Source organism: Periplaneta americana, chromosome 11 (assembly GCF_040183065.1).
Source record: "Periplaneta americana isolate PAMFEO1 chromosome 11, P.americana_PAMFEO1_priV1, whole genome shotgun sequence".
In the NCBI taxonomy this organism is placed as follows: Eukaryota; Metazoa; Arthropoda; class Insecta; order Blattodea; family Blattidae; genus Periplaneta; species Periplaneta americana.
The window spans coordinates 178,601,262-178,628,378 of NC_091127.1; the positions used below are offsets into that span (position 1 = coordinate 178,601,262).

A 27,117-nucleotide genomic window follows, 5' to 3' on the forward strand; every position below is an offset into this window, starting at 1 on the left:
TAAACTATGTATGAGAGCTGGGAAACATTTACAATGAAATGACAAGTTACATTAAACTATGTATGAGAGCTGGGAAACATTTACAATGAAATGACAAGTTACATTAAACTATGTATGAGAGCTGGGAAACATTTACAGTGAAATGACAAGTTACATGAAACTATGTATGAGAGCTGGGAAACATTTACAATGAAATGACAAGTTACATTAAACTATGTATGAGAGCTGGGAAACATTTACAATGAAATGACAAGTTACATGAAACTATGTATGAGAGCTGGGAAACATTTACAATGAAATGACAAGTTACATTAAACTATGTATGAGAGCTGGGAAACATTTACAATGAAATGACAAGTTACATTAAACTATGTATGAGAGCTGGGAAACATTTACAATGAAATGACAAGTTACATTAAACTATGTATGAGAGCTGGGAAACATTTACAGTGAAATGACAAGTTACATTAAACTATGTATGAGAGCTGGGAAACATTTACAATGAAATGACAAGTTACATTAAACTATGTATGAGAGCTGGGAAACATTTACAATGAAATGACAAGTTACATTAAACTATGTATGAGAGCTAGGAAACATTTACAGTGAAATGACAAGTTACATTAAACTATGTATGAGAGCTAGGAAACATTTACAATGAAATGACAAGTTACATTAAACTATGTATGAGAGCTGGGAAACATTTATAATGAAATGACAAGTTACATTAAACTATGTATGAGAGCTGGGAAACATTTACAATGAAATGACAAGTTACATTAAACTATGTATGAGAGCTAGGAAACATTTACAATGAAATGACAAGTTACATTAAACTATGTATGAGAGCTGGGAAACATTTATAATGAAATGACAAGTTACATTAAACTATGTATGAGAGCTGGGAAACATTTATAATGAAATGACAAGTTACATTAAACTATGTATGAGAGCTGGGAAACATTTACAATGAAATGACAAGTTACATTAAACTATGTATGAGAGCTGGGAAACATTTACAATGAAATGACGAATTACATTAAACTATGTATGAGAGCTGGGAAACATTTACAATGAAATGACAAGTTACATTGTACTATGTATGAGAGCTGGGAAACATTTACAATGAAATGACAAGTTACATTAAACTATGTATGAGAGCTAGGAAACATTTACAATGAAATGACAAGTTACATTAAACTATGTATGAGAGCTGGGAAACATTTACAATGAAATGACAAGTTACATTAAACTATGTATGAGAGCTGGGAAACATTTACAATGAAATGACAAGTTACATTAAACTATGTATGAGAGCTGGGAAACATTTACAATGAAATGACAAGTTACATTAAACTATGTATGAGAGCTGGGAAACATTTACAATGAAATGACAAGTTACATTAAACTATGTATGAGAGCTGGGAAACATTTACAATGAAATGACAAGTTACATTAAACTGTGTATGAGAGCTGGGAAACATTTACAATGAAATGACAAGTTACATTAAACTATGTATGAGAGCTGGGAAACATTTACAATGAAATGACAAGTTACATTAAACTATGTATGAGAGCTGGGAAACATTTACAATGAAATGACAAGTTACATTAAACTATGTATGAGAGCTAGGAAACATTTACAATGAAATGACAAGTTACATTAAACTATGTATGAGAGCTGGGAAACATTTACAATGAAATGACAAGTTACATTAAACTATGTATGAGAGCTAGGAAACATTTACAATGAAATGACAAGTTACATTAAACTATGTATGAGAGCTGGGAAACATTTACAATGAAATGACGAATTACATTAAACTATGTATGAGAGCTGGGAAACATTTTCAATGAAATGACAAGTTACATTAAACTATGTATGAGAGCTGGGAAACATTTACAATGAAATGACAAGTTACATTAAACTATGTATGAGAGCTGGGAAACATTTACAATGAAATGACAAGTTACATTAAACTGTGTATGAGAGCTGGGAAACATTTATAATGAAATGACAAGTTACATTAAACTATGTATGAGAGCTGGGAAACATTTACAATGAAATGACAAGTTACATTAAACTATGTATGAGAGCTGGGAAACATTTACAATGAAATGACAAGTTACATTAAACTATGTATGAGAGCTGGGAAACATTTACAATGAAATGACGAATTACATTAAACTATGTATGAGAGCTGGGAAAAATTTACAATGAAATGACAAGTTACATTGTACTATGTATGAGAGCTGGGAAACATTTACAATGAAATGACAAGTTACATTAAACTATGTATGAGAGCTGGGAAACATTTACAATGAAATGACAAGTTACATTGTACTATGTATGAGAGCTGGGAAACATTTACAATGAAATGACAAGTTACATTAAACTATGTATGAGAGCTGGGAAAAATTTACAATGAAATGACAAGTTACATTGTACTATGTATGAGAGCTGGGAAACATTTACAATGAAATGACAAGTTACATTAAACTATGTATGAGAGCTGGGAAACATTTACAATGAAATGACAAGTTACATTGTACTATGTATGAGAGCTGGGAAACATTTACAATGAAATGACAAGTTACATTAAACTATGTATGAGAACTGGGAAACATTTACAATGAAATGACAAGTTACATTAAACTATGTATGAGAGCTGGGAAACATTTACAATGAAATGACAAGTTACATTAAACTATGTATGAGAGCTGGGAAACATTTACAATGAAATGACAAGTTACATTAAACTATGTATGAGAGCTGGGAAACATTTACAATAAAATGACAAGTTACATTGAACTATGTATGAGAGCTGGGAAACATTTACAATGAAATGACAAGTTACATTAAACTATGTATGAGAGCTGGGAAACATTTACAATGAAATGACGAATTACATTAAACTATGTATGAGAGCTGGGAAACATTTACAATGAAATGACAAGTTACATTAAACTATGTATGAGAGCTGGGAAACATTTACAATGAAATGACAAGTTACATTAAACTATGTATGAGAGTTGGGAAACATTTACAATGAAATGACAAGTTACATTGTACTATGTATGAGAGCTGGGAAACATTTACAATGAAATGACAAGTTACATTAAACTATGTATGAGAACTGGGAAACATTTACAATGAAATGACAAGTTACATTAAACTATGTATGAGAGCTGGGAAACATTTACAATGAAATGACAAGTTACATTAAACTATGTATGAGAGCTGGGAAACATTTACAATGAAATGACAAGTTACATTAAACTATGTATGAGAGCTGGGAAACATTTACAATGAAATGACAAGTTACATTAAACTATGTATGAGAGCTGGGAAACATTTACAATGAAATGACAAGTTACATTGTACTATGTATGAGAGCTGAGAAACATTTACAATTAAATTACAAATTTTTAAACTGTCTATGAGAGCTAATAACGTTTACAATTAAATGACAAATTCTTAAGGGGAGAGGATAGTAATTTTTAAAACTTTTTTCTTATTTGGTGTAAAATATTAATTTTTTGTATGTAGAGAGCTCATGGCTATAGCAACTCAACAAAATATAAATATTTTGAATATATTATTTGGGAGGCAGATTTGAAAAAAAAAATGTACCCAATGCAGGATTTTACTAAACTCGATATATCTAAGCCATTTTTAAAGATAAATTAAAACACTATGTTACAATTTATTTGTAAAAGCATGCTTTACAAACTGTCTGTAACAGAAATTTGATATTAGTTCCTACATTTGTAAAATAAACAATTAAAATTTAATAACATTTTTTTTATTTTCTTTCTTGCAAACAGAGAGACTTATTTTTAAAATGAAATCAATTAGGGAAATTCCGTTACAGAGAAAAGTTTCCTAGTAGTCTAGAGAATGTGTATTCTAAATTTCATTCATATATCTTTAATAATTAAAAAATTATATCGATTTTTGTCTGGCTATGTAGCGAAAAAAGTAAAGTTCCAGAAACAGCAATCAAAAGGGGGTGTGATTTAATAATCCAGAGCGCAGGAACTTAAAAAATGGCGTCTCAACATCCAATAAGGGCACAGATACCCATACAATGTTATACAATGTATTCCACACATATCACAGAGTATTTTAAAGAAAAATTTGGTTTTGAAAAAAAAATGAAGTTCCGGAAACAAAAAACAAAAGGGCGGTGTGATTTAAAAATCCAGAGCGCAGGAAGTTTAAAAATGGCGTCTCAACAACTGATAAGGGCACAGATACCCACAAAATATTATACAATGTATTCTACACATATCACAGAGTATTTTAAGGAAAAAAATTGTTTTTTGAAAATTTACTCATTTTTCACCAAAAAATACCATCCTCTTCCCTTAAGTTATCTATGAGAGCTAGAAAACATTTACAATTAAGTGACAAATTCTTAAGCTATCTATGACAACTAAGAAACAATTAAGTGACAAATTCTTAAACTATCCATCAGAGCTAGAAAACATTTACAATTAAATGACAAATTCTTAAGCTATCTATCACAGCTAGGAAACATTTACAATTACTGACATATTCTTAAGCTAACTTTGAGAACTAAGAAATATTTCCAATTAATGACAAATTCTTAAGCTATCTGTAAGAGCTAGGAAACATTTCGAATTTAAAGATGCAGTCTTCAACCATCTATGTGAGCTAAGAACATTTATTATTAAATGACAATTAACCGTTGTGTGAGCAAGGAAAGATTTACAGTTAAATGAAAAATTACATTAAATCGTCTATGAGAGCTAGGAGACATTCACAATTGAATAACAAAATTAAAATGACAATTAAATGGCAAAAAGAAAAGGAAATGAACAGAGAATATAACATTCTTAAATGAGACTGCTCTGAGTAGCGCCATAGAATTTTGTGCAAAAATATCAAAAGAGGAAATGAGTGCAAATTAAGTATATATTTCAACTAGTGGACAGAATACAGAATTCACAAAATTTGGCTCGATTACGAAAACAATAGAAGACTAATGCATGCCGTAACAAACCAGTAAATGAAAGAACCGTAAGCAGATCAAGTAAGAATAGTGAAACCTTCATGTGACTGAAATGATCCTTACAGTCTTTATCCAATGATGATCAAGACATTCACAAGTAGCCATGATGGCTTAAAGCCTTCGTAACAACAGAAGACAAAGAACGTGAAGTTTATGCCTGCTAGAGCAGTGCAGTTAAGAGGACAAAATGTAAAATGGCTAATAGACTAGAGGCTCTCTTACTTGTAGTAAGCCTGTCCTCCTTATTGGTGTCAGAAGACGCACACTTTTTTAACGAAATTCATCCAAATCGGTCACCTATTTATGGATCAACTGTGAATAGAATAAAATCGAAATTCAGAAAACGTGGAAATGTCACAGACATAAATGATCGTTTTCTATTAAGGACATCTTGTTTTATTTTGACTTCGTCAATAAATCTGATTTCATTACAGAAGAACTAACAAAACGTACGGTAGCCTATATCAACAATTACATTTCTACTATAGTGAACATGATTCTGAATACTGCATAGGGATAGAAAAAAAATGTGCTCTATCAGTTGATATTAAAAAAAAAAGTAGAGTGACGATTAAAAATGTTCTAGATGACGTCATAATTACCACAATAGTTTCAAAAATATTTTGTTTCCATGAGAATATTCCTTTCTAAATACAAGATTTGATGTGTCAGGATTTTGTTGCAAATCCCCCATTATGCGTTACTACTGGAACACCTTGTATATGGGGCGAGTCACGTACGCCTTCTTATGCAATCCTGCACATTGCAGATTCATACTCCATTCCGTGACGACAGTTCACATATTCGCATCTGAAATTCAAAAGGCTGTAGCGCGCCTGACAGTTGATAAAGACGTGTAACCAATAAGTTGAGGTTGCAGGTTCGAGTCTCATACCGTGCATGACGTTTGAATGTGGGAAGCACGCAGTATTCTGAAAATGTCTTTGATCAGCGATTGTGCGCAACGCTGCACTATTCCAGAAACTTCGGACCTCCTATAATTTTAGAGTTTGTTGAAATTGATTCGTTACAGTATACTCCCGATTATCTGTGTTCGGAATATATATTTTGTGAATTAACCTTACAGTATATAATTCTGGCTCAATAATTAATTTTGTGCGAGATCGTGCGTATTTGCTTGTGTTCCGCACAGAACCAATACGCGGTAAGTGTGAAATACCACATTCAGTATTCCCAACGTAACACACATAACAATTTCCCTCTTCTTACCGCTTGAGCGCGACATTCATTTTACTGCTTTAGGCTTTTAACATATCATTTTTAGAGACGTTTAACATAGTAATAATTATAAATTGGAAACTTACCACTGCAATTTCACCTAAATTGCAATGTTAATTATTGTTTTTAAATATTTGCAAAAATTAAGTAAAGTCTACTACTCCACGAAACTTATTGCATTCCTGATACAAGTAACATTAAGGAAGTCGTGAAAAAATCAACAAGATTCCAGATGCCGATGTTATTACTGCAATATGTTATATAAATAATATTGTTAAAATATTAAAATGAAAAATAAATCATTATATAACCTTACCGTTTGTTTCAAGTTCGCATCTATAGACTGGAGGGAAAAAAGACAGACGTATATCATGGCCTGCTGGAGTATAGTAAAACCCAGAAAACATTTTATAGCAACAATGTTGAAGAAAGATATTTTGGTTTTCCGAAGTTGCCGTCATTAAACAGAAACCAACATGGAGATTTCATTGCAACTAATTAGAAATTCGTCTTTCAGGTATGTAATAAACGATCTTCGCACAAAATAATGTACGATACACGAGCGGTATGTTTGTTTTCATGTTCTCGGAAATTAAAAAAGCTCAACTACGTTTCGCTTTTTCAATCTTTTCCTCGACCATGAAAAGTCAACATACCGCTCTTGTAACGTATATTACTATTAAAAAGTCATATAGCCTTACTTTCTGTTAAATCTTCAAATAACAGTGTGACATTGCGTGTTGTGGAAGTCCTTCGGGCCACAAACTGAATCTGCTTGTAATCGGAAACGTGATTCTTTGAAATATCTACTATTTTCGGATTATCCGTGCTTCCAGATTATCCAGACTCATTCTCCCATCATTAACCCGGAAAATTGGGAGTAGCCTATAGGCCCACTGTACGTGGAAGAGCGATCGACAGTTTTGCAGCTCGTCAGGGTATTATGCTGGAGAAATACCGCAGAACGAGCTGGTAGTTCGGTAGCCTATCTTATCGACGCGGACCTGGGGTGTAAGTTTAAGTAGAGGAACAGCAATCGCTTGTCAGAACGCGACTGACGACCACGCCAGTGCAGTGTGGCGCCACGTGTTTGATTTGCGCAGGCACGCGCTTGCATATGCATCGGACAAACACGGCGTGGAGAAAGCAAACAAGACGGACGGGCTGTGGAAGGAGCCCCATATTGATCCAGTGAGCGACTTAGAAAAGTTTGCGCCATGTGTTTTGCGCCGTTTATTTATTCCTGCTACCGACCAATCAGAACCGTCAGAATCGGCGGTGAATGTGATTGATACAGGGTAACTCACTGTCCAGGAGAATCCATGAACACTGTAGCTAGAGATGAGCTTAAACGATATTTTCAAGTATCTGTGACAACTGTGACTGTGGCAATTAAATATCTGTGACTTTTATCGGTGATTTTGTCACACCGATAAAAATTAGCAGGAAATATTGAAGAGCAGTGAAGATTTCTCTATACACACCACTCATCAGTGATTTATATGGGAAAATCCAACAAAAAATTATGTACATGTACCATTAACAAAGGAATACCTAACTGAACAGTAACATGTCAAAAGTTAACCTCATGTGCCAAGAGGTTATAATATAGATATTGAACCAGTTGCTCATTTTTAATGCATATATTATAATGATTTTAAGTCGTGCATTAACATTATAATATTGAGTCATAGAATAAAAATTAATGAAACATAAGTATTCGGAAAAACATTGGAAAATAATTACAAAACAAAACAGTTGTTCAGACAGGATTTTACACAAGATTAAGTACTGGTAACCAGTGGTGTTGTTATTTAAATCGTGTAATAACTACATCATTTATAATAAGATGGAGAAACTACCGCCAGATTGCTGTTACTGTATCATGCGCACGCGCAAACCAACGACGTAGAGGAGAAAATATCAGTCACAGAGTACTGAATACGGAGCAGATATCGATAGCGATATTTTGTCACAGATATTTCGCGTCATCAGTCACAGGTTTATCTGTGACAAAAAAATAACTGTGACAAAATATCGGTTTGTGAAATATCGGCCATCTCTAACTGTAGCAAGTTGTTGAGAGACTGAAGATGAAGTGACACTCGAGATATTCGGAGAAAACCTGCCCAGAGCTCCTTATCCACCACTGGTACGAGTTAATGCACTTCAGTCACTTCTTTTGAGATGATGTGTGCCTTTGAAGTTGTCATTATTTACCCGATCTCATCTTAGGTTCATGAGGTATGTCCACCATCTTCAGGCTCTAGTCCGCAGTTTAACTGTCGTCAGTGTTGAAGTAGAGGAATATAAACATTCGAAGAAAACCTCGTGATTTTAATCCTTAGTTTTCCCCTACTATATTCTGAAAACTTATTCTGGTATTTTGAAAGATATGGTTCAACAAATTTTGTGAATAGTAGACCGGAAAGTATCCATACAAAGAATTTGTCTTCAGTTTTCTTATTTCTCTTGTTCGCAGTTAAAAATCTGGCGTGGCATCTTCAGGTTTATAGTCATGGTACAATGTTCAAAGCTTAAATAATATAATGCACAGATTTTGCCGTTACGTTCAATGGCGGACTGGTCGCTCACGTGGTGTTGTTTGAGCCAATCACCTTCAATCACTGGCATGCGTCTCCTTTCGTAACTAGGCACAGATCCTAAGACAATTTTACTTCCACAATTTTTAATTTTCACAAAAAAAAAAAAAAACGTTAATGAAGCCTTGAAGTTGAAATGCCAGAAGATTAATACGCTAAAACTGTTTTTCTTGGTCTCATAATTATATTTTGCCTTTTTATTTTCTTAAAAAATGTGCTATTCATTCGTTAGGGATAGCTTCTCCAGTTCCTTCGTAGCTACCTGTGAACTTCGAATTTAAATACGAACACGATAACCAGTAGACCTCGCCGTGGCAGAGTAGCCAAGCCCTTGAGGCGTGATGCCTGTACTTCATAAATGCTTTACAAAACAAGGACGGGTTAAGACGAACACGATAACCAGTAGACCTCGCCGTGGCAGAGTAGCCAAGTCCTTGAGGCGTGATGCCTGTACTTCATAAATGCTTTACAAAACAGGACGGGTTAGGACGAACACGATAACCAGTAGACCTCGCCGTGGCAGAGTAGCCAAGTCCTTGAGGCGTGATGCCTGTACTTCATAAATGCTTTACAAAACAGGACGGGCTAGGACGAACACGATAATCAGTAGACCTCGCCGTGGCAGAGTAGCCAAGTCCTTGAGGCGTGATGCCTGTACTTCATAAATGCTTTACAAAACAGGACGGGTTAGGACGAACACGATAACCAGTAGACCTCGCCGTGGCAGAGTAGCCAAGTCCTTGAGGCGTGATGCCTGTACTTCATAAATGCTTTACAAAACAAGGACGGGTTAGGACGAACACGATAACCAGTAGACCTCGCCGTGGCAGAGTAGCCAAGTCCTTGATGCGTGATGCCTGTACTTCATAAATGCTTTACAAAACAGGACGGGTTAGGACGTGTTCGCCTCAGCTGAGATCTTGATTAATGCAAGATGGCGGGCGGCGCATGTCTGAGACAGGTGTGTGTGTGTGTGTGTGTGGGGGGGGGGACTCATTCATAAAACATAATAATTAGCGAAGTGCTTGTGGGTCAATGTCTACCACTTCCTTCCGCCCGCAAGTGAGTCGCTGACAGACGTCCAGTCAGCAGATCGATAACGGGTCCCACCGGGTGCCTCAGAACTTCCTACCCGAGCTCAACAGAGCGAAACTGACGCAGCGCTTCTTCATTCTCTGTACGTGCGAGTTCATTCCTGGGAGTCCGGCCTTCGAGCCTCGGTAGATCCATTATGTTCGTTGCGAGAAAAGTAGATCTAAAGCGATTTTTTTCCTAAAATTGTAATAGGCTACTGTTACTACTAATACTACTGTTACTACTGGTCATGCACTACCAAAACTAGTACTTCTAGGCCTACTATACCACTACTGCTACTAGTACTGCAATAATAGGCCACCAATTTTACTATCGATAGTGCTTGCACTTCTATTGGTACTGTTTGAAGTTTATTTTGTAAAACTATTTTTATATAGAAAAAATCAAATACAATTCTGGTTAAATTTGGTCCGTACTTTATTTTAATTGTAATCCGATCCAGTTGTATGTTCAACTATGTAAGCAAGTTTTAATCCTGGTTGTGTGTAAGAGACGGCCTTAACTCTGCCAGGTAAAATAAAGCCATTATTATTATTATTATTATTATTATTATTATTATTATTATTATTATTATTATTTCGTACATTAAAATAACTCGTAAAATAAAATTGTAGGTAGACTTAGTCTGTTACCTGCGTTGTTATGGTAACAGTTCCGTATAATTAGTATACAACACTCCATATTGGAACAAAGCAACATCTTTTGCAGGACTTGTGGCTTGTGTATCCAGATAATTAAAATGTGATCATTTGGTCCAGGGAGCATCCGTTTATGATGCAAAGATAATTCGTTTAACATGTTTTTAAATTAGTCTTGAATACATTCTCCAATAAACCAATATGAATAGCGTGGATTATGAACGAAGATAAATATTTCTTCTGTGTTGGCTACATTGTGCATAATTGTTTTCGTAAGCAAAGACAAATGAAAATCAAAATGGCACATAAACGTTATTTTAAGAAATACAGAAAGGAAACGATAATAATCATTGTTTGCAATGACCTTGGGATATAAAATAACAATAAAATAGATATTCCACTACACACCGGTGAGCGTAAAATAAACAGTAAGTAGAACATGAGTAATGATAAATGAATAGCTTACGGAATAATTAATGTTCTCATTTTTCCATTAGCTGTGTTTCTGCAGTCAGCAATTAGGAGGCGGAAACTGACGAGAAAAATGTGTGATTGTCAGCCAGCTACTCAAGGCGGGAGGAACCATTGGTGCTGAAATGTACGCGGCGGAAGATTGCCCACGCCGCTCATAAGCTGTCCACATAGCCAACAAATTGCCCACCCAACCTAAAGTTTTCTTTTGAGAAGCTGTCCACAGACCGAAGGCAGAAGCGGAAGTGTATAGATAAGCTGGTTTGGAAATATTGTTACGTAATGTTCAAAAATCAAATCCGAATCAAATTTGAACCCATGTGAGTACGTTCAGTTGTTAATACTGTATCATGGCAAAGGGGGAGAAAAACAAGCCGCGAGTTTTCTGGCACGCGCAGCCGTCATGTGTTTGACGTGTGCAGACGGCGTCCTTCTGTCTCCGAAAAGAAATTCCGGAATATTGCGAGCATTTTACGTACAAATTACATGCAAAACTGTTACAACCCGACCACAATGAAAAAGTCAATCCGATGTGATATTTTTGCAGCGACGTAACCACGGCTACTGGTTTTCCTGGAGTGATGCACATCTTTTAATTATAAACACTACAAAGAACCTCTTGCATTCACAGCGAAGGAAAAGAAACTATACTGTTTTCGCTGTAAGAAAAATCCTAATGTAAACATAAGCACGTTGCTGTCATACCCGTGATTGGCTCCCATTCGAAATACTCACATGACGCAGGAAAATATAGTCGTATTTGGAAACCACAATCTTGTATTATTTGAAAATAAAAAATTGAATTCTAGTTGTTAAATACTATAAAACATTTAACTTTACTTATATGTAAAACGCTATGTAAAAGAAAAGCTACTTTTATATTTTGTTATGTACTATGAACGCGGATGAATACCAACAGTAATACCGAGGTAGTCTGTTCTTGTAACAAGCTGGCGTCACTTGAGCTCGTAGTTCATTTAAGCACGTGGTACTGAAGTATGGCTTTTGCATTCTCAACTGTCCATTGTGAAGACATAGGACTTAAAAATAATTTAATTATAGTAATTATAAAATAAATGTTTCCTAAGCAAACGAATGCATAGTAGTGAGGTTAGGCCTGCTTGCCGAGTAACGGGAAATGTTTAACATGAAACAGAATGTACAACAGTAGGCGGGAACACGTACTGAGAATCTATGGCGCCAAACAGCGGCCAATGAAGCCTCACTTCAGTCACGTGCCATTGTTTACATTAGGATTTTTCTTACAGCGATTATAGCCTGACTGTAGCTCCCAGCACACGACACGGTGACCCTGGGAACACGCAAGGAATTAAAATTAGTCAGTGTTGTACATTTGAAATGTCGTAGGATATAATCCGAATAGTTTTAAACTTTCACTGCGGGCTAAAGCAGGGAGATGCACTATCACCTTTACTTTTTACTTCGCTCTAGAATATGCCATTAGGAAAGTTCAGGATAACAGGCAGGGTTTGGAATTGAATGGGTTACATCAGCTTCTTGTCTATGCGGATGACGTGAATATGTTAGGAGAAAATACACAAACGATTAGGGAAAACACGGAAATTTTACTTGAAGCAAGTACAGCGATTGGTTTGGAAGTAAATCCCGAAAAGACTAAGTATATGATTATGTCTCGTGACCAGAATATTGTACGAAATGGAAATATAAAAATTGGAGATTTATCCTTCGAAGAGGTGGAAAAATTCAAATATCTTGGAGCAACAGTAACAAATATAAATGACAGTCGGGAGAAAATTAAACGCAGAATAAATGTGGGAAATGCGTGTTATTATTCGATTGAGAAGCTCTTATCATCCAGTCTGCTGTCCAAAAATCTGAAAGTTAGAATTTATAAAACAGTTATATTACCGGTTGTTCTGTATGGTTGTGAAACTTGGACTCTCATTCTGAGAGAGAAACATAGGTTAAGGGTGTTTGAGAATAAGGTGCTTAGGAAAATATTTGGAGCTAAGCGGGATGAAGTTACAGGAGAATGGAGAAAGTTACACAACACAGAACTGCACGCATTGTATTCTTCACCTGACATAATTAGGAACATGAAATCCAGACGTTTGAAATGGGAAGGGCATGTAGCACGTATGGGCGAATCCAGAAATGCGTATAGAGTGTTAGTTGGGAGACCGGAGGGAAAAATTCCTTTAGGGAGGCCGAGACGTAGATGAGAGGATAATATTAAAATGGATTTGAGGGAGGTGGGGTATGATGATAGAGACTGGATTAATTTTGCACAGGATAGGGACCGCTGGCGGGCTTATGTGAGGGCGGCAATGAACCTCCGGGTTCCTTAAAAGCCATTTGTAAGTAAGTAAGTAAGTTTTAAGCTTTCGGAATTACGGTAATGAAATACATAGATTAGGCCTACAGAGAGGTAATAGTAACATTAGGGTGGTGCTGTTGGTGATATAGATAGTACCTACGTCACGGTGGACAGTGATATTCTTATGATACCACAATGAATGTTGAATAGCGGTAGTAGGTCTAATGGTTATGGTGTGGAGTATAACAACTGTAAACATTGTTATGGTGATTGTTGTGGTTGGTGATAATGGATAGAGTCGGTGATGGTTGTAGATGTTTGCGGGTGGTGATAGACATGGGTTGAGATGATCGTGGTGATTATTGTGAGTGGAGAGTTTGTAATGAGTGTTGGCGACTCTGGCGATTATCCCGGGTACTACAACGGTGATGATTTCTGACAATTCCCCAATGGCTATTTGTGTGTTTTCAGGGAAGGGAATAAAACATAATCCGTCCAAATGATTTGAATGATGTATGTAGCGCTGCACATATCAGTTTGACAAACTAATTTGTCCAATTAGTCGACTCTGATAATCTGTAATTGTGTCAGATCCTCCACAGATTAGCGTTGCCTGTTCTTGTCACGAGAGAGCAGCACAAACAAAACATATATGGAAAGCAATTTATGAAGTGCTTGGAAAACATTAACCCAAAATCCTCGTTCTGAAATGCGTACGCTGTACTCTAATTACTGAGTCTGCACAAAACAGAGTTAATTAACATGAAACGGGAAATACCTAACCTGTGTCGGCTTGTAGGTGGCCTTGGAAACAGCTTCCTTTGTGACTTTTAAAATCTGAGAGTTTGCATTAAATTTCCAACGTGTTATTACAGAGCGTGGCATAGAAACTCGAACCGCCATAAGCGCAGACTCTGCTCCAGTTAAAATTACGAATTTAATTTGGAAAATTGTACACTCTTCAGAAAGTTAGGAAGCTGCAAAACAGTACAAGATTTCGTTTGTTTCGAGCATGTATTTCACGCGAATGATCCAAATTGTTTTCTATATTAAGTGAGAAAACGGTCAGCCTCGGCTGTCACTGGGAATGAGGTCTTCTCTTCGAAGCCGGTCGTGTGCCCCACACTTTAAAGCAGCGACCAAAGTACTTTACCCTACATGCACCGTGACATTTATTTACGGCTTGTGAAAGAAATCTGCCTACCGTTATGCCTCCCCACTGGTGTCCTCTGCTTTGAAAACAAATGTTTTAGTTGAGACACAGAGCAAGCCTCCGGCGAATTAGGATGAATTGTGCCTTCGCAATTCAGAGCGATCAGAAGGGCACATCATTTATTGGATGCATTATAAACTGTAATTTATTTAACGACAAATTTATTATAGCAATTGAAAAGAATCAATTGCAAAACGTTATAAAACGAACTAGTATAATGGGTAATGTACGACACGGCATACTGGTATCGTTATGCGGCGGGTAAGTAGACTTTGTTACAACACGGAAGTCAGACCACGACCAGCGTGCATGTATAGCACGAAGAATATAGTAATATGCGTTACAAGAGCGGTATGTTGAAGTTTTAATGTTCGAGCAAAAGATTGAAAAAGCGAAACGTAGTTGAGCTTTTTTAATTTCCGAGAATTGAAAGAAAACATACCGCTCGTGTATCGTACATTATTTTGTGCGAAGATCGTTTATTACATACTTGAAAGAGGAATTTCTAATTAGTTGCAATGAAATCTCCATCTTGGTTTCTGTTCAATGCCGGCAAATTTGCAAAACAAAAATATCTATCTTCAACATTGTTGCTTTAAAATGTTTTCTGTGTTTACTATACTCCAGCAGGCCGTGATATACGTCTGTCTTTTTTTCCCCCCAGTCTATGATGAGTCTGGAATCTTGTTGATTTTTTCACGGCTTCCTTAATGTTACTTGCATCACGAATGCAGTAACTTTAGTGGAGTTGTAGAGTTTACTTAATTTTTGCAAATATTTAAAAACAATAATTAACAGTGCAATTTAGGTGAAATTGCAGTGGTAAGTTTCCAATTTATAATTATTACTATATTGAACGTCTCTAAAAATAATATGTTAAAAGCCTAAAGCAGTAAAATCAATATGTCACTTAAGCGATAAGAAGAGGGAAATTGTTATGTGTGTTAGGTTGGGAATACTGAATGTGAAATTTTAGACTTTCCGCGTATTGGTTTTGTGCGGAAACCAAGCAAATACGCACGATCTCGCACAAAAGTAATTAAAATACTGCGGTATAAAAAACAATGACAATTCCAGTTCTGATGTGTGGATCTAAATCATGATTATGGCAATACCTAGGAGAAGAATTGAACCTGAGGACATTTTGTTCCTTACGATTAACAGCGGGATGTGATGTGATCGATAACAATATGAGAGTTTAAGTGAATGAAGTGTAAAATAATGTTATGTGTGAGAAGGAAATGACTGTAACGGATACCAAAAGAATGTGGTTGGAACTAAATATAAAAAAGAAATGCAGAACGTCCAAAACGTCTTAGGAAAATATTTGGGGCTAAGAGGGATGAAGTTACAGGAGAATGGAGAAAGTTACACAACGCAGAGCTGCACGCATTGTATTCTTCACCTGACATAATTAGGAACATTAAATCCAGACGTTTGAGTTGGGCAGGACATGTAGCACGTATGGGCGAATCCAGAAATGCATATAGAGTGTTAGTTGGGAGGCCGGAGGGAAGAAGACCTTTGGGGAGGCCGAGACGTAGGTGGGAAGATAATATTAAAATGGATTTGAGGGAGATGGGATATGATGGTAGAGACTGGATTAATCTTGCTTAGGATAGGGACCGATGGCGGGCTTATGTGAGGGCGGCAATGAACCCTGGGTTTTTAAAAGCCAGTAAGTAAGTAAGAACGTCCAGACTTCAGATGAAGGATGACTGCTATATCATGACGTACCAACAGGTCCACCCCATATTATTATTATTATTATTATTATTATTATTATTATTATTATTATTATTATTATTATTATTATTATTATTATTCATAACTAGGCTTCGTATTCCAGCTACCTAAGGACTGAAGTTAAAGTCACATTGAGTATATAGTACGCCGAACACAGGTAATGCAGCGGATAAGAATGTAAACAAACACGTCGTCGCTGCGTGTTCGTGGAGTACAATCGACTCCTGACATTCTGAAGCTATGGTAGTAAACACATGCTTGAGCATAATGTTCATTTCCGTCGTGATCTTTGCAATGAATAAGAACGTGCATTCGTATGTTACGGAACTTGAACATAATATACGGACGTCACTTCAAATGATTTTATATTGCATGAAATTCTTTCAATAACATATGACGTTATTGGTGCATGACGTAGTACAAGATATTCCTACTGTCTGCTATTTTTCCGCGTTTCATTGGGATATTGCAGGTCGCTCATGACTGAAAAGCCACTAATTTTCTATGTACTTTTTCTAGAAATTCCCTAAAAAGTAGATTATTTAATTTATTAATTGGGATGTCGGCACTGAACATCATGGTAGGCTACACAGATCTATGCTAAACGTCGAATTAATATCTCCATAACTTTCACATTGTGATGGTACTGGTTCTTTTGGATTACGTTCAACACACTTTCTGTGCCTTTTGGTATTGCAGTGCACTGTTTTTATTACTTATATGTTTATTTTACACAATTTATATGTAATGTCATCTATATTGACAGAGAAAATATTAGTTCAAACATCCTGAACTATGTCCTGCAATATTACAGGCTTCAGCGTCTTGCCTTCAACCAGCCACAAAGCTGTATACGACTAGTTAGCGCAGTGATCGATAAGGCCCAATTGTATAAAACTCCCTGACTAAAGATCAACTTTGATCGAAGATTGAAAAGTAAACCGAGTTCAGACACTTCTTCTATTGTATAAAACGTTTCTGCGATCAAATTACCTTGGTTCAAATGCAATCTAAGTTCACGTGAAAAGGATTTGGCAACATCGCATAAACAGGTGAAATACGTGATGCGCGGACCATGTTATACAGGTTTGTTCAGTGTTGCCAATCTAGCGATTTTAACTCTTTTTCAACAACAATTTCTTTTAACTTTTATATTGCTTAAATAGGGATTTAGTGACCTTTTAGCACCCCATAGTGACAAAATTTAATCTTTCTTTGTTGATAATGAGAAATCTAGCGACTTTACAACTACTTTTTGGCGACTTTCCGTATTACACTCTGTTGGAGACACTGTTTTTTTTTTTCAATGTAAATAATGGCGGACAATAAGAAGAAGGTTGACTGTTCTCCAAGTTGTTATCATGTTATGGTGTTTGATACTGCTAAACATAATAAAGCTTTATAAAACGACAATTTTCGTTTAGTAATACAGTTAATTGAACATTTATGAATGTACCTGTCATATCCATTAATAATTAATGGTTGTTGTAAACATAATATAATTATAGGTTATGTTATTTGATACTGCTGAACACGATAGAGCCTTATATAAGAATGTTTGTGTATTAAGGCAAGAAATTCAAAGAAATATATATATATATAATGTACCTAACATATCTATTAATATTAAATAATGGATATTTTATTTGCACAATCTGTCACTCGTATATTTCTAACAGAAAAGAAATAACTGAACTTGGATCATCTAACTTAATCGGAGAAATTTCTTCAGTCAAAGTTGACTTTAGTTTGAGACAAATTAATCTCAGATTAGACTTTATACAACACAAAATTCCAAGTTCAGCTGAAACAAGGATCAATTTAACCTCTGATCTAAGATTAAATGGTTTATACAATCGGGCCGTCTACTCACTGTGACTGCGTCCCGATTTTGACTTTCTAGAGGAAGAGGGCAGAGGATGCGTAACTATTTTGTATACGAACGTTCCTGTACCTGCGCTGTGACGTCACATATACTTCGAATTAAGCAACTTCATTCCAGTTTATAGGTAGCTGGAATACGGGGCCTATTCATAAACTACTACTACTGTGTTCAGCGAGCTGCACAACAACTGGCAAATACTTCCTGTAATCTGCGGCATATAAAATGTATACTAATTTACTTATTATGTGTTGGCAGGTGCAAAATCACGTCGGTGACATGCAGCTGCGACACGAAAGACATCTTCTGGTGCCAACACGTGGTGGCGCTCTCCTTGTACAGGATCCGCAACGCGGACAGCGTGCGGCTGAGGGTGCCCATCTCAGGTGAGCAGCACGGTCCTTCACTAGAAACTGATATAACTTATAGGTACTGAACTTAAAATACATGCGGACCTTCATTGTTAACAGGAAGATGAGCCGCCTCTGCTTTCTTTGCATGTTAATGTGTTGGCTTGGGTGCATTTACTTGTGTGGGGTTATAAATAACACGAGGGAACTGATACCGAAGTAAAGCCAAATGGTTGGTCTCTAAATTGAGACGATTCAACAAGGCTCATGACAACAATCACCTCCTACATAATAGCCAAATTGGCTAGTCTCTTATATGAGACAACTCATCCTGCCTAAGGTATTCCGTGGTTTTCCTAAGGCGTAAGATAAATGTCGGGATGAGTCCTATAAGAAATGGGCCACGGACCTATATGCCCTTCCCTATATTTTTACCCCTTTTCTTGTAAACGACGTATGCCCTAGTTCAGAACCTATAAATTGTCTATTAAATATACGAGGTCACTCAATTAGTCGCAATTTGAAAGGACAGGGACCTCTCAAATTGCAGATTTAGATTTCACGGCGCTTCTTCCGACGGCCTTCACATGCCTTGTCATCGAACAACAGATGACAGCGTCTTGCCATCCTAACGGCAAACACCAGCCATCTCCTCCTCGCCCCGTTCCGTGATCACTTGATCAAATCTCCGTCCCCCTCGCGTATGTGGTACCTAAGAGGTTACGTCCAATTTCGGCTTCCCCTTCAAAATTTTCTAGAGCTCCTTCAGTGGAGCAGCGTAACCCGGAGTGAGACTAGTGGCCAACAGGCTTGGAGCTCACATATTTAGTTTTGTACAGCCCCCAACCCCTTGCAAGGACGCGATTTGCATACCTTTTAAATTTGTCCTCCTAATTCTCTTTCGATTTTTCGATTTTTTTCGATACCGAAGTAAATCATAAACAATTGGTACATAAGTGAGTTATTCATTTGTCAATCCACTAAGACCATGGTAACCAGTGTTCTAGTTTATTGACATTATTACATTGGAATTTCTTAGCTTAGTAACTGAATTAATGTAATCAGTTTATTGGTAATGGAGAAATTTGGTACTTTAACAGGGTAAAACATTAAAGAACTGTTAAAACAGTGAAATGGATGCTGAACATCGTAATTTAAGCCGCGATGACATATTTAGGGCGATTGATATAATCGAAAGTGGTGGAACACGAGCTGATGCAGCGAGAAAACTGAATGCTGGAAGAGGCGTGATATCAAGAATATGGAGTCGATATCGCGAGTTTGGCTGTCCAGAAGAACGATACCCAGGTTACCGAGAATTACAACTCCCGTACAAGAGCCTTCAACTGCTAACATGTTAAGAAGTGCGTTGCAGAACGTTGTATCAACCCAGACTGTTAGAAACAGATTGCATGAAAGAGACCTTAATTCCCGTTGTCCAGCTATTCGACGTGTACATCGAGGTCTGTTTTCTGTTGCTTGGTAGTTTACTGTTTTCAGATGGCCAGGTCAGTGAAGAAAGTCGTGAAGATGCATTGCAACGGTACAATTTTAAAATAATTTAACTTGCAACTTTCAACTAAAAGGACAAAAATTATGTCCTTCACAAGGAAGTAGCAGTACCTGAAGAAAAAAGAAAATCTATGATTGTACAATTCAGTACTTTAGGGATTATTATCATATATAAGGACAGGTTGACGACTTTGAAGTATTGTTTGGAGCAAAATTCGTAGTTGGATGTTTTAAGTGTTTACTGCAGTGCGCTCCGTTCCTGACAGAGCTTTCAGCACGACCCGCTGCCGTCAACCAGACTGCAACGAGACAGAAACTCTTGGCCACGTGTTGGGCTTTTGTCGGAAAGGAGAGTTATTGCGTAACAACAGGCATCATAGAGTCCGTGGAGCTATCGCCTGTCTTCTTCGGAACAAGGGTTGGGAAGTTCATGAAGAGGTCCACTGCATTTCTGAAGACGACTCTCACAGAAGAGCGGATATAACAGCAATGAACAGGCAACAACAAAAGGCTATTATCATGGATCCAACTATACGCATGGAGAGAGATCTAAACCAAGCTCATCAGGTTGATCAGGAAAAGAGGGCCATTTATGAACCTTGTATTCCCTACCTTAGCGCCAAGTATAACATCCCTCTCTTCAATTGGTCAGTGACAGGTTTATTCTTTGGTGCTCGGAGTTCTTTACCAAAATTTACATATCATTTTTTAAAACAATTATCAATATCATCTTTCGAATTTCAAAAAATCATCTCGCAAATTCTTAAAGATTCCCTGCAGATTATACAATTTCATTTATACCACTCAGAAGGCCTTAATTAAGGATATGCTAATTTTAAATAAAATCTTTTTTTATCAACAGTAATCTCACTAGAGGTTTTGATTTTATCGATAAATCTGCGAGTGGAACACGAGCAGATTTATCTAGAGAAAATCAAAACTCGAGTGGGATTTAATTGACTATTACACGATTAGAAGAAAGTAGGCTATATAAAGATTAGAAGTAACAAAGTGTACAATAAAATATTAATTGGCTTACGAAAATACAACTGTCTTCAAATGTATTATTGTACCATCTCAACATTACGCTAGATGGCAGTAGTGTTTTATGATGATGTTTTCTTGTTACCGGTATCAGTTGTGCCAACTATGGAATCATCATTGAACTCTGTGGCCTGTTACTAGTCAAGAAGGCTTTGTTGATTCAGTTTCATTTTTATTAAGACAGTTGCATTCCACTTCAATTATCCGAATCCCAGTAATCAACGTCACTTGATAGATGATTTTCAATAAATCTTAATATTAAACAATCTCTGATACGTGACTATCCATAATATCATATAGCAGAAGCTATAACATAACCTAACTAATATACACAAGTGTTAGAAAAGTTTTATTTAACGACGATGACATAAAAAAATAAACATGAATAATTTTAAAAGGAATAATTATTGAATGTACAATTTTAAAATTTGAATGTGGTTGGTGGTTCAATTGATGTTATATTAGACGTGTGCGTAATAGAAGTGGAACTCGTTGATTTAGGCCTACATGGTGTATTCAACTTATTCAGGATTTCCGAATGGTGCTCTTCATTTATTTGTAAATCGGATTTCAGAAGATGCATAGGTATGATAAGTGATTTTGATTAATTCTTGTTCTTGAATGCCAATGCGAGTCATATTTGAAACTGCCGTGCATCGACTGGAGTGGTTTGTAATTATATATATAGGCCTATATATTTTTTTTGACGTCCAGACCAGCGCAGTTTCAAATGTTGGCAAACAAAGAAACAAATGCTAGGGACGCGATAAAATTAAACAAATGCTAGGGACGCGATAAAATTAAACAAATGCTAGGGACGCGATAAAATTGTGCGATAAGCAGCCATGATTGGTTGAAATACGTCCTTTCGTACCGTTTTATTGGTCAAAAGTAGTATGACGTAGTAAGAGTGTAATAGTCAGTATAATTTAGTCATCTTCTAAGATCTTATTTTATAATTGATAATCAATGGTGCTTAATTACTACACTTTATTTTTATAACAATATTCATATTTAATTAATTGTATCTGTTTGCTATTCATTTCCGGATCCTCGTGGTCATCCTTAATTAAGGCCGGATGAGTTTCTCTCTCTCTCTCTCTCTCTCTCTAACTGATCATTTTATTATTCAATAAACTTGCCTTCACAGCGATAACTTCCATTCTAATAATGATAATAATAATAATAATAATAATAATAATAATAATAATAATAATAATAATACAGTTATTTTTTCTCTTTGGTGTGCTGTGCTTTTTGCAACCCTTACTGAAGGGCAACTACCCTGTGGGATTTGTATATATGTGCGTATGTTCACCATAGTTGTGTATTAGTGACATTACCCACTTTGGCTCTCTTCGTTTGCCCAGCAGTATGCTTGGACTCCAGCATGGCGAGAGGACAGGGGCGGGGGTAATTGACAAAGCAAAGTGGACATTGTCTATATTTCCCTGCTGGGATTCGAAACAGGACTCACGAGTTGACTTACAACTAAAGGCTTTAATTAATTTTAATATTGTACGCACTTTCATTACAGACAGACTCACGCAGAATATTAGAGGCGACAGAGCAGACGAGTGTGGAAATGTCAGAGCGGACTGGCGGCATTAATTGCGACGTCTTGATCAGCTGCACTGTCGCTGTGTGGATCCTACGGTTAACGAGGAAAAAGGAGTTGAAGGGAAATCAATTTGTCACGACTTTCTTCTCTCAATTCTTCTTTTATTTAAAAGAAAAAGAGCAGAGAAAGAGAAAAAAAAGCGTCTGGGAACCAAAAGCTCAATAGGGCCGGGCGACGAGCTTGAGTGCACACGGGCTGAATTATTGACAAGCCGCCATGATTAAAAGCTATTATCTCATTTAGTTAGATGCGAGCAGCGGACCCGAGCTCAGCTGCCAAATATATGTCTGTACACCGTGTTCGAGACCCGAGGGTTCAACCCCGGCGATGGCGATATATACAGAGATCATTAGCATAGTTTCTTTAGGACGCAGAAATAAAATAGCCGTCTTTTTGAATTGGAGTCTCAGTTAAAATTACTGGCCCTTTTCACCTACGTTCCTCTTCGAAGGATAGATGTCTCTATAGCCCATGTGAGACTGCAGATTTCCCTGACGCTCGAATTTAGAAAAAAATTTGATAAATAAATATTCTAGCTCTGCTCTGTTGTGAAGGCCCAATGACTTATAAAAGGCCATTAATACGCGAGAGAAAAAATGACAGTGTTCGGTATCTAGTGTTAAAGGAGATAGGCCACACTTAATGAAGCCATTAGAACCTACAGTAAGTGTTCACGACTGAGGTGAACCGCCCTTGGTCTAATGAAGTTATAAGTCAGCCTATTGAAATCCACGTAAAGACAAGCAATGCAGTGTTGCAGCACTCACGGGGCTTGGGAGCTGCAAGCGCTGGCTGCTTTGGCTGCACACGAATTCGAATTTGGACGCTGACGGAGTCTGTCTGCGTGCATAAAGCCAAGGTTCCCCATTTCCTCTCACCGTTATCATTCCGCTATTACCAAATCAGTATTCAGGAATATTTCATTTTTACTTATATTGTCCGTATAGAGTTATTTCAATTATGGAGATACGAGACATAATCGAATGAAACCTGTTCACATCGGTTTATAAATTCATTCATTAAGGTAGGTACATAATAGTACATTATGCAACGAACCTATAATGATAGTAATTAAGACGCGAGTATGTTTGTTTATGAAACGAGCGCAAGCGAGTTTCATAATTTTCATACGAGCGTCTTAATTACCATTATAGGCAAGTTTCATAGGACTTTTTATGCTCGACCATATTTCTAACTTGAAATTATTCACAAGTATTCATTTTATTCGTATCTGACTGAAGATCGGAAGTGACCTTGTGCATAGCTCTTATATTGTGAGATGTGCGCAGACGCGAAAGTATTGATTTTTTCCGAGGAACAATAATGTCATTGACCTTGATGTAATCTAGAGAATAACATGAACTAATTTTGATATAACCTGGAAATTGATTTAGAATTGCAAAACGAGATGACAAATTGAATTTATTTGAATATTATTTACAATTAACGCTAATTATTATAGTAACAGAACATAACCTTCTGCGACAGTATTGGATTTCCAGCCTCCGTGACGTTTCCCTCGTTGTCTTTCGATTGCATATCCGAGAATAATCGAAAACCTGAACTTTAATGAATAGGTGTACTTTAATGACATGCATTAAAGGACTGCTACCAGGTGTATAATTACTACATTTCGGCATGGTCGAGCATAAAAGTATTTCAAATATACGAGGTGAACCAGAAAGACCGGCTATTTTAAATCCTTGTTATTTATTACTGATATTTGTCTTATAAAGTGTTACAATTAATATACGTACTTATTTAAAATAATATTTCCTTTTTATGTGACAAGTTCTCGTTTCGAAAACCACGTCCCTAAACTGGTTTCATTTAGCTGCACACATTCTTTGAATCTTGATCGTAGACGGCCCATCACAAGGCGCAACATCTCCACGGAAATTTGACGCACTTCATGACAAATCCTCTATTTGAGTCCTTCGATGTATTGCTGTGCAGGATGACTGAAGCTTTCCAAGTACCCCACAAGAAAAAATCGCGAGTTGTTAGATCTGGCGACTTTGCCGGCCATGTAAGATCTCAGACAAATATGAAAGCGACTTCATTAATACAAGAAATCAAAGGCGTCTCTTGAAAACATTAATACGTGAAAAATATGAAAGTGTTGGTAACAGTGGTGACTTCACAGCGGACATTGGCTAATACAGTATTTTGTTGAACGAGTATTCTAAAATGAAAGAAGATAGCATTGCCAGTGCTTCACGAACAAGAAGAAAATTGCAGATTTTCACATAAACAGAGGCAACAGTGTGTTTAAATGACATCTGACGAATAACTTTGCCGCTTCCACTTCTTTAGACAACTGCGCATTGCTGTCAGTTTCTGCACTAACAGTAGTAAGTCTAAGCAGTACGTAGTAATAGTAGTAAATTAGTACATTATGCAGCAAGCCTATAATGGTAGTAATTAAGACGCGAGTATGTTTGTTTATGAAACGAGCGCAAACGAGTTTCATAATTTTCATACGAGCGTCTTAATTACCATTATAGGCAAGTTTCATACGACTTTTTATGCTCGGCCATATTTCTAACTTGAAATTATTCAGAAGTATTCATGTTATGGTTATGTAAGTGAGGAGCGGAACTGATCTAAATTGTGAGATGTGCGCAGACGCGAAAGTATTGATTTTCTCCGAGGCACGAATGTCATTGACCTTGATATAATCTAGAGAATAACATGAACATTAGTCTGGTATAACCTGGAAATTAATTTAGAATTGAAAAACGAGGTGACAAATTGAGTTTATTTGAATATTATTTACAATTAACAGTGATTATTATAGTAACAGAACATAACCTTCTGCGACAGTATTAGATTTCCAGCCTCCGTGACTTTTCGTTAATTGTCTTTCGATTGCAATCCGAGAATAATCGATACTTGCGCTTTTATAATGGTACAATGGTGATTTCTCATTGGCTGAACAACTGAACTATAATGAATAGGTGTAGAGTACTTTAATGAGGTGCATTAAAGGGCTACTACCAGATGTATAATTACTACATTTCGGCATGGTCGAGCATAAAAAATAGTAATTATGCTGATTACTGTGTTGTTAATGTAATTTACTATTAACTGACGTCAAGCACCGCTACTAATATAAGAGGAATGGCATGCAGGGCGGCCTGTTGGTGTAATTCCAGGATTCTGCTCTGCAGGCGCAGTAAGATATCGCGAGGGTCCCGCTCTGACGTTTCTTCCCTGTTTACCTTCACAGTACATAGGTTTCATTGTAACTGCCTTGGAAGCTGATGTCATTCAGTGTTTACATTCAAGTTGCAGACCCGATAACATATCGCGAGGGCCCCGGTCTGAGGCGTTGCATTGTTACTTTGTTACTTGAACGGCATGGCTGGCCGCTTCACCCTGTATCATTGCAGCGTATTAAAATGTAGTTCTTACAGTAGGACGTTCCCTGGTGTTCGCACACTTCTCACTCTCACTGTAGGCTTCTTGTTCTTCTTCTTCTTCTTCTTTAGAGCAGAATCATCTCTCTATGGTGCTGCATGTTGGGATCCTTACAGATTAGAACATATAAAGACACCGGAAAAGATTCAAAAACGGGTTCTCAAGTGTTGTCGTAATAATTCACCATTAAAATGGGACACACTCACGGACCGGAGATCGCGAATTCGATTATGCGCACTGTTCAAAACATACAAAGGTGAGCCTGCCTGGAGAGAAATAAAAAATAGACTGCAGCCGTCAAATTACTCTTCAAGGAACGACCACTCATATAAATTAAGGGAAAGAAGACAGAGGACGGACACTGGAAAGTTTTCTTTTCTCAATCGTACTATCAGGGACTGGAATGCTTTACCTGCAGACTTACTAAAGGCTTTACCAATAACCAAAAATGTATTTAAAAATAGGCTTAAGGACTTTACTAATAGACGATAATTATACACAGTATTTAAAGGGTGTAAATGATATTTTGTTATTGAAGTGTTGTATCAGTCAAGAATTATGTTGTGTCAGTGAAGTGTGTTGTGTCAGTGAAGTGGCTGTGCAAAGTATTTGAACAGTGAAATGGTTAGAAGTGTTAGTCAAATCAGGTAGAATCAGTGCAGTGAGTGAGTTGACAGCGAAATAAGTGTAGTGCCGAAAGGTACTTGTGCAGGTATGAACCTGTCACACTCGTGAGTCTTAGTTCGAACTTAGGGTTAAGATAGAAATTAGATTTACTTTAAATGTTATTTTAAGTGACCATGCTTCATTTAATTTAGGATGCTCCTTGTTATTATTATTATTATTATTATTATTATTATTATTATTATTATTATTATTATTGTTTTTTATTAGTTGTGTTTATTATTAATTGTCATTATTGAGTGTAATTAGTTACCACTG

At 36.6% G+C, this 27,117-nt stretch overlaps 1 protein-coding gene across 1 annotated transcript in view; it reads left to right on the top strand.

Moving 5' to 3' along the window:
• The window catches only part of LOC138708579 (zinc finger SWIM domain-containing protein 5-like), a 122,142-nt gene that overhangs the window by 15,073 nt on the left and 79,952 nt on the right, over positions 1-27,117 (top strand). Inside the window, exon 3 of the mRNA XM_069838697.1 lies at positions 18,484-18,611. Within this exon, the coding sequence (XP_069694798.1) occupies positions 18,484-18,611 (128 nt within the window). The remainder of the gene's footprint in view (positions 1-18,483; positions 18,612-27,117) is intronic.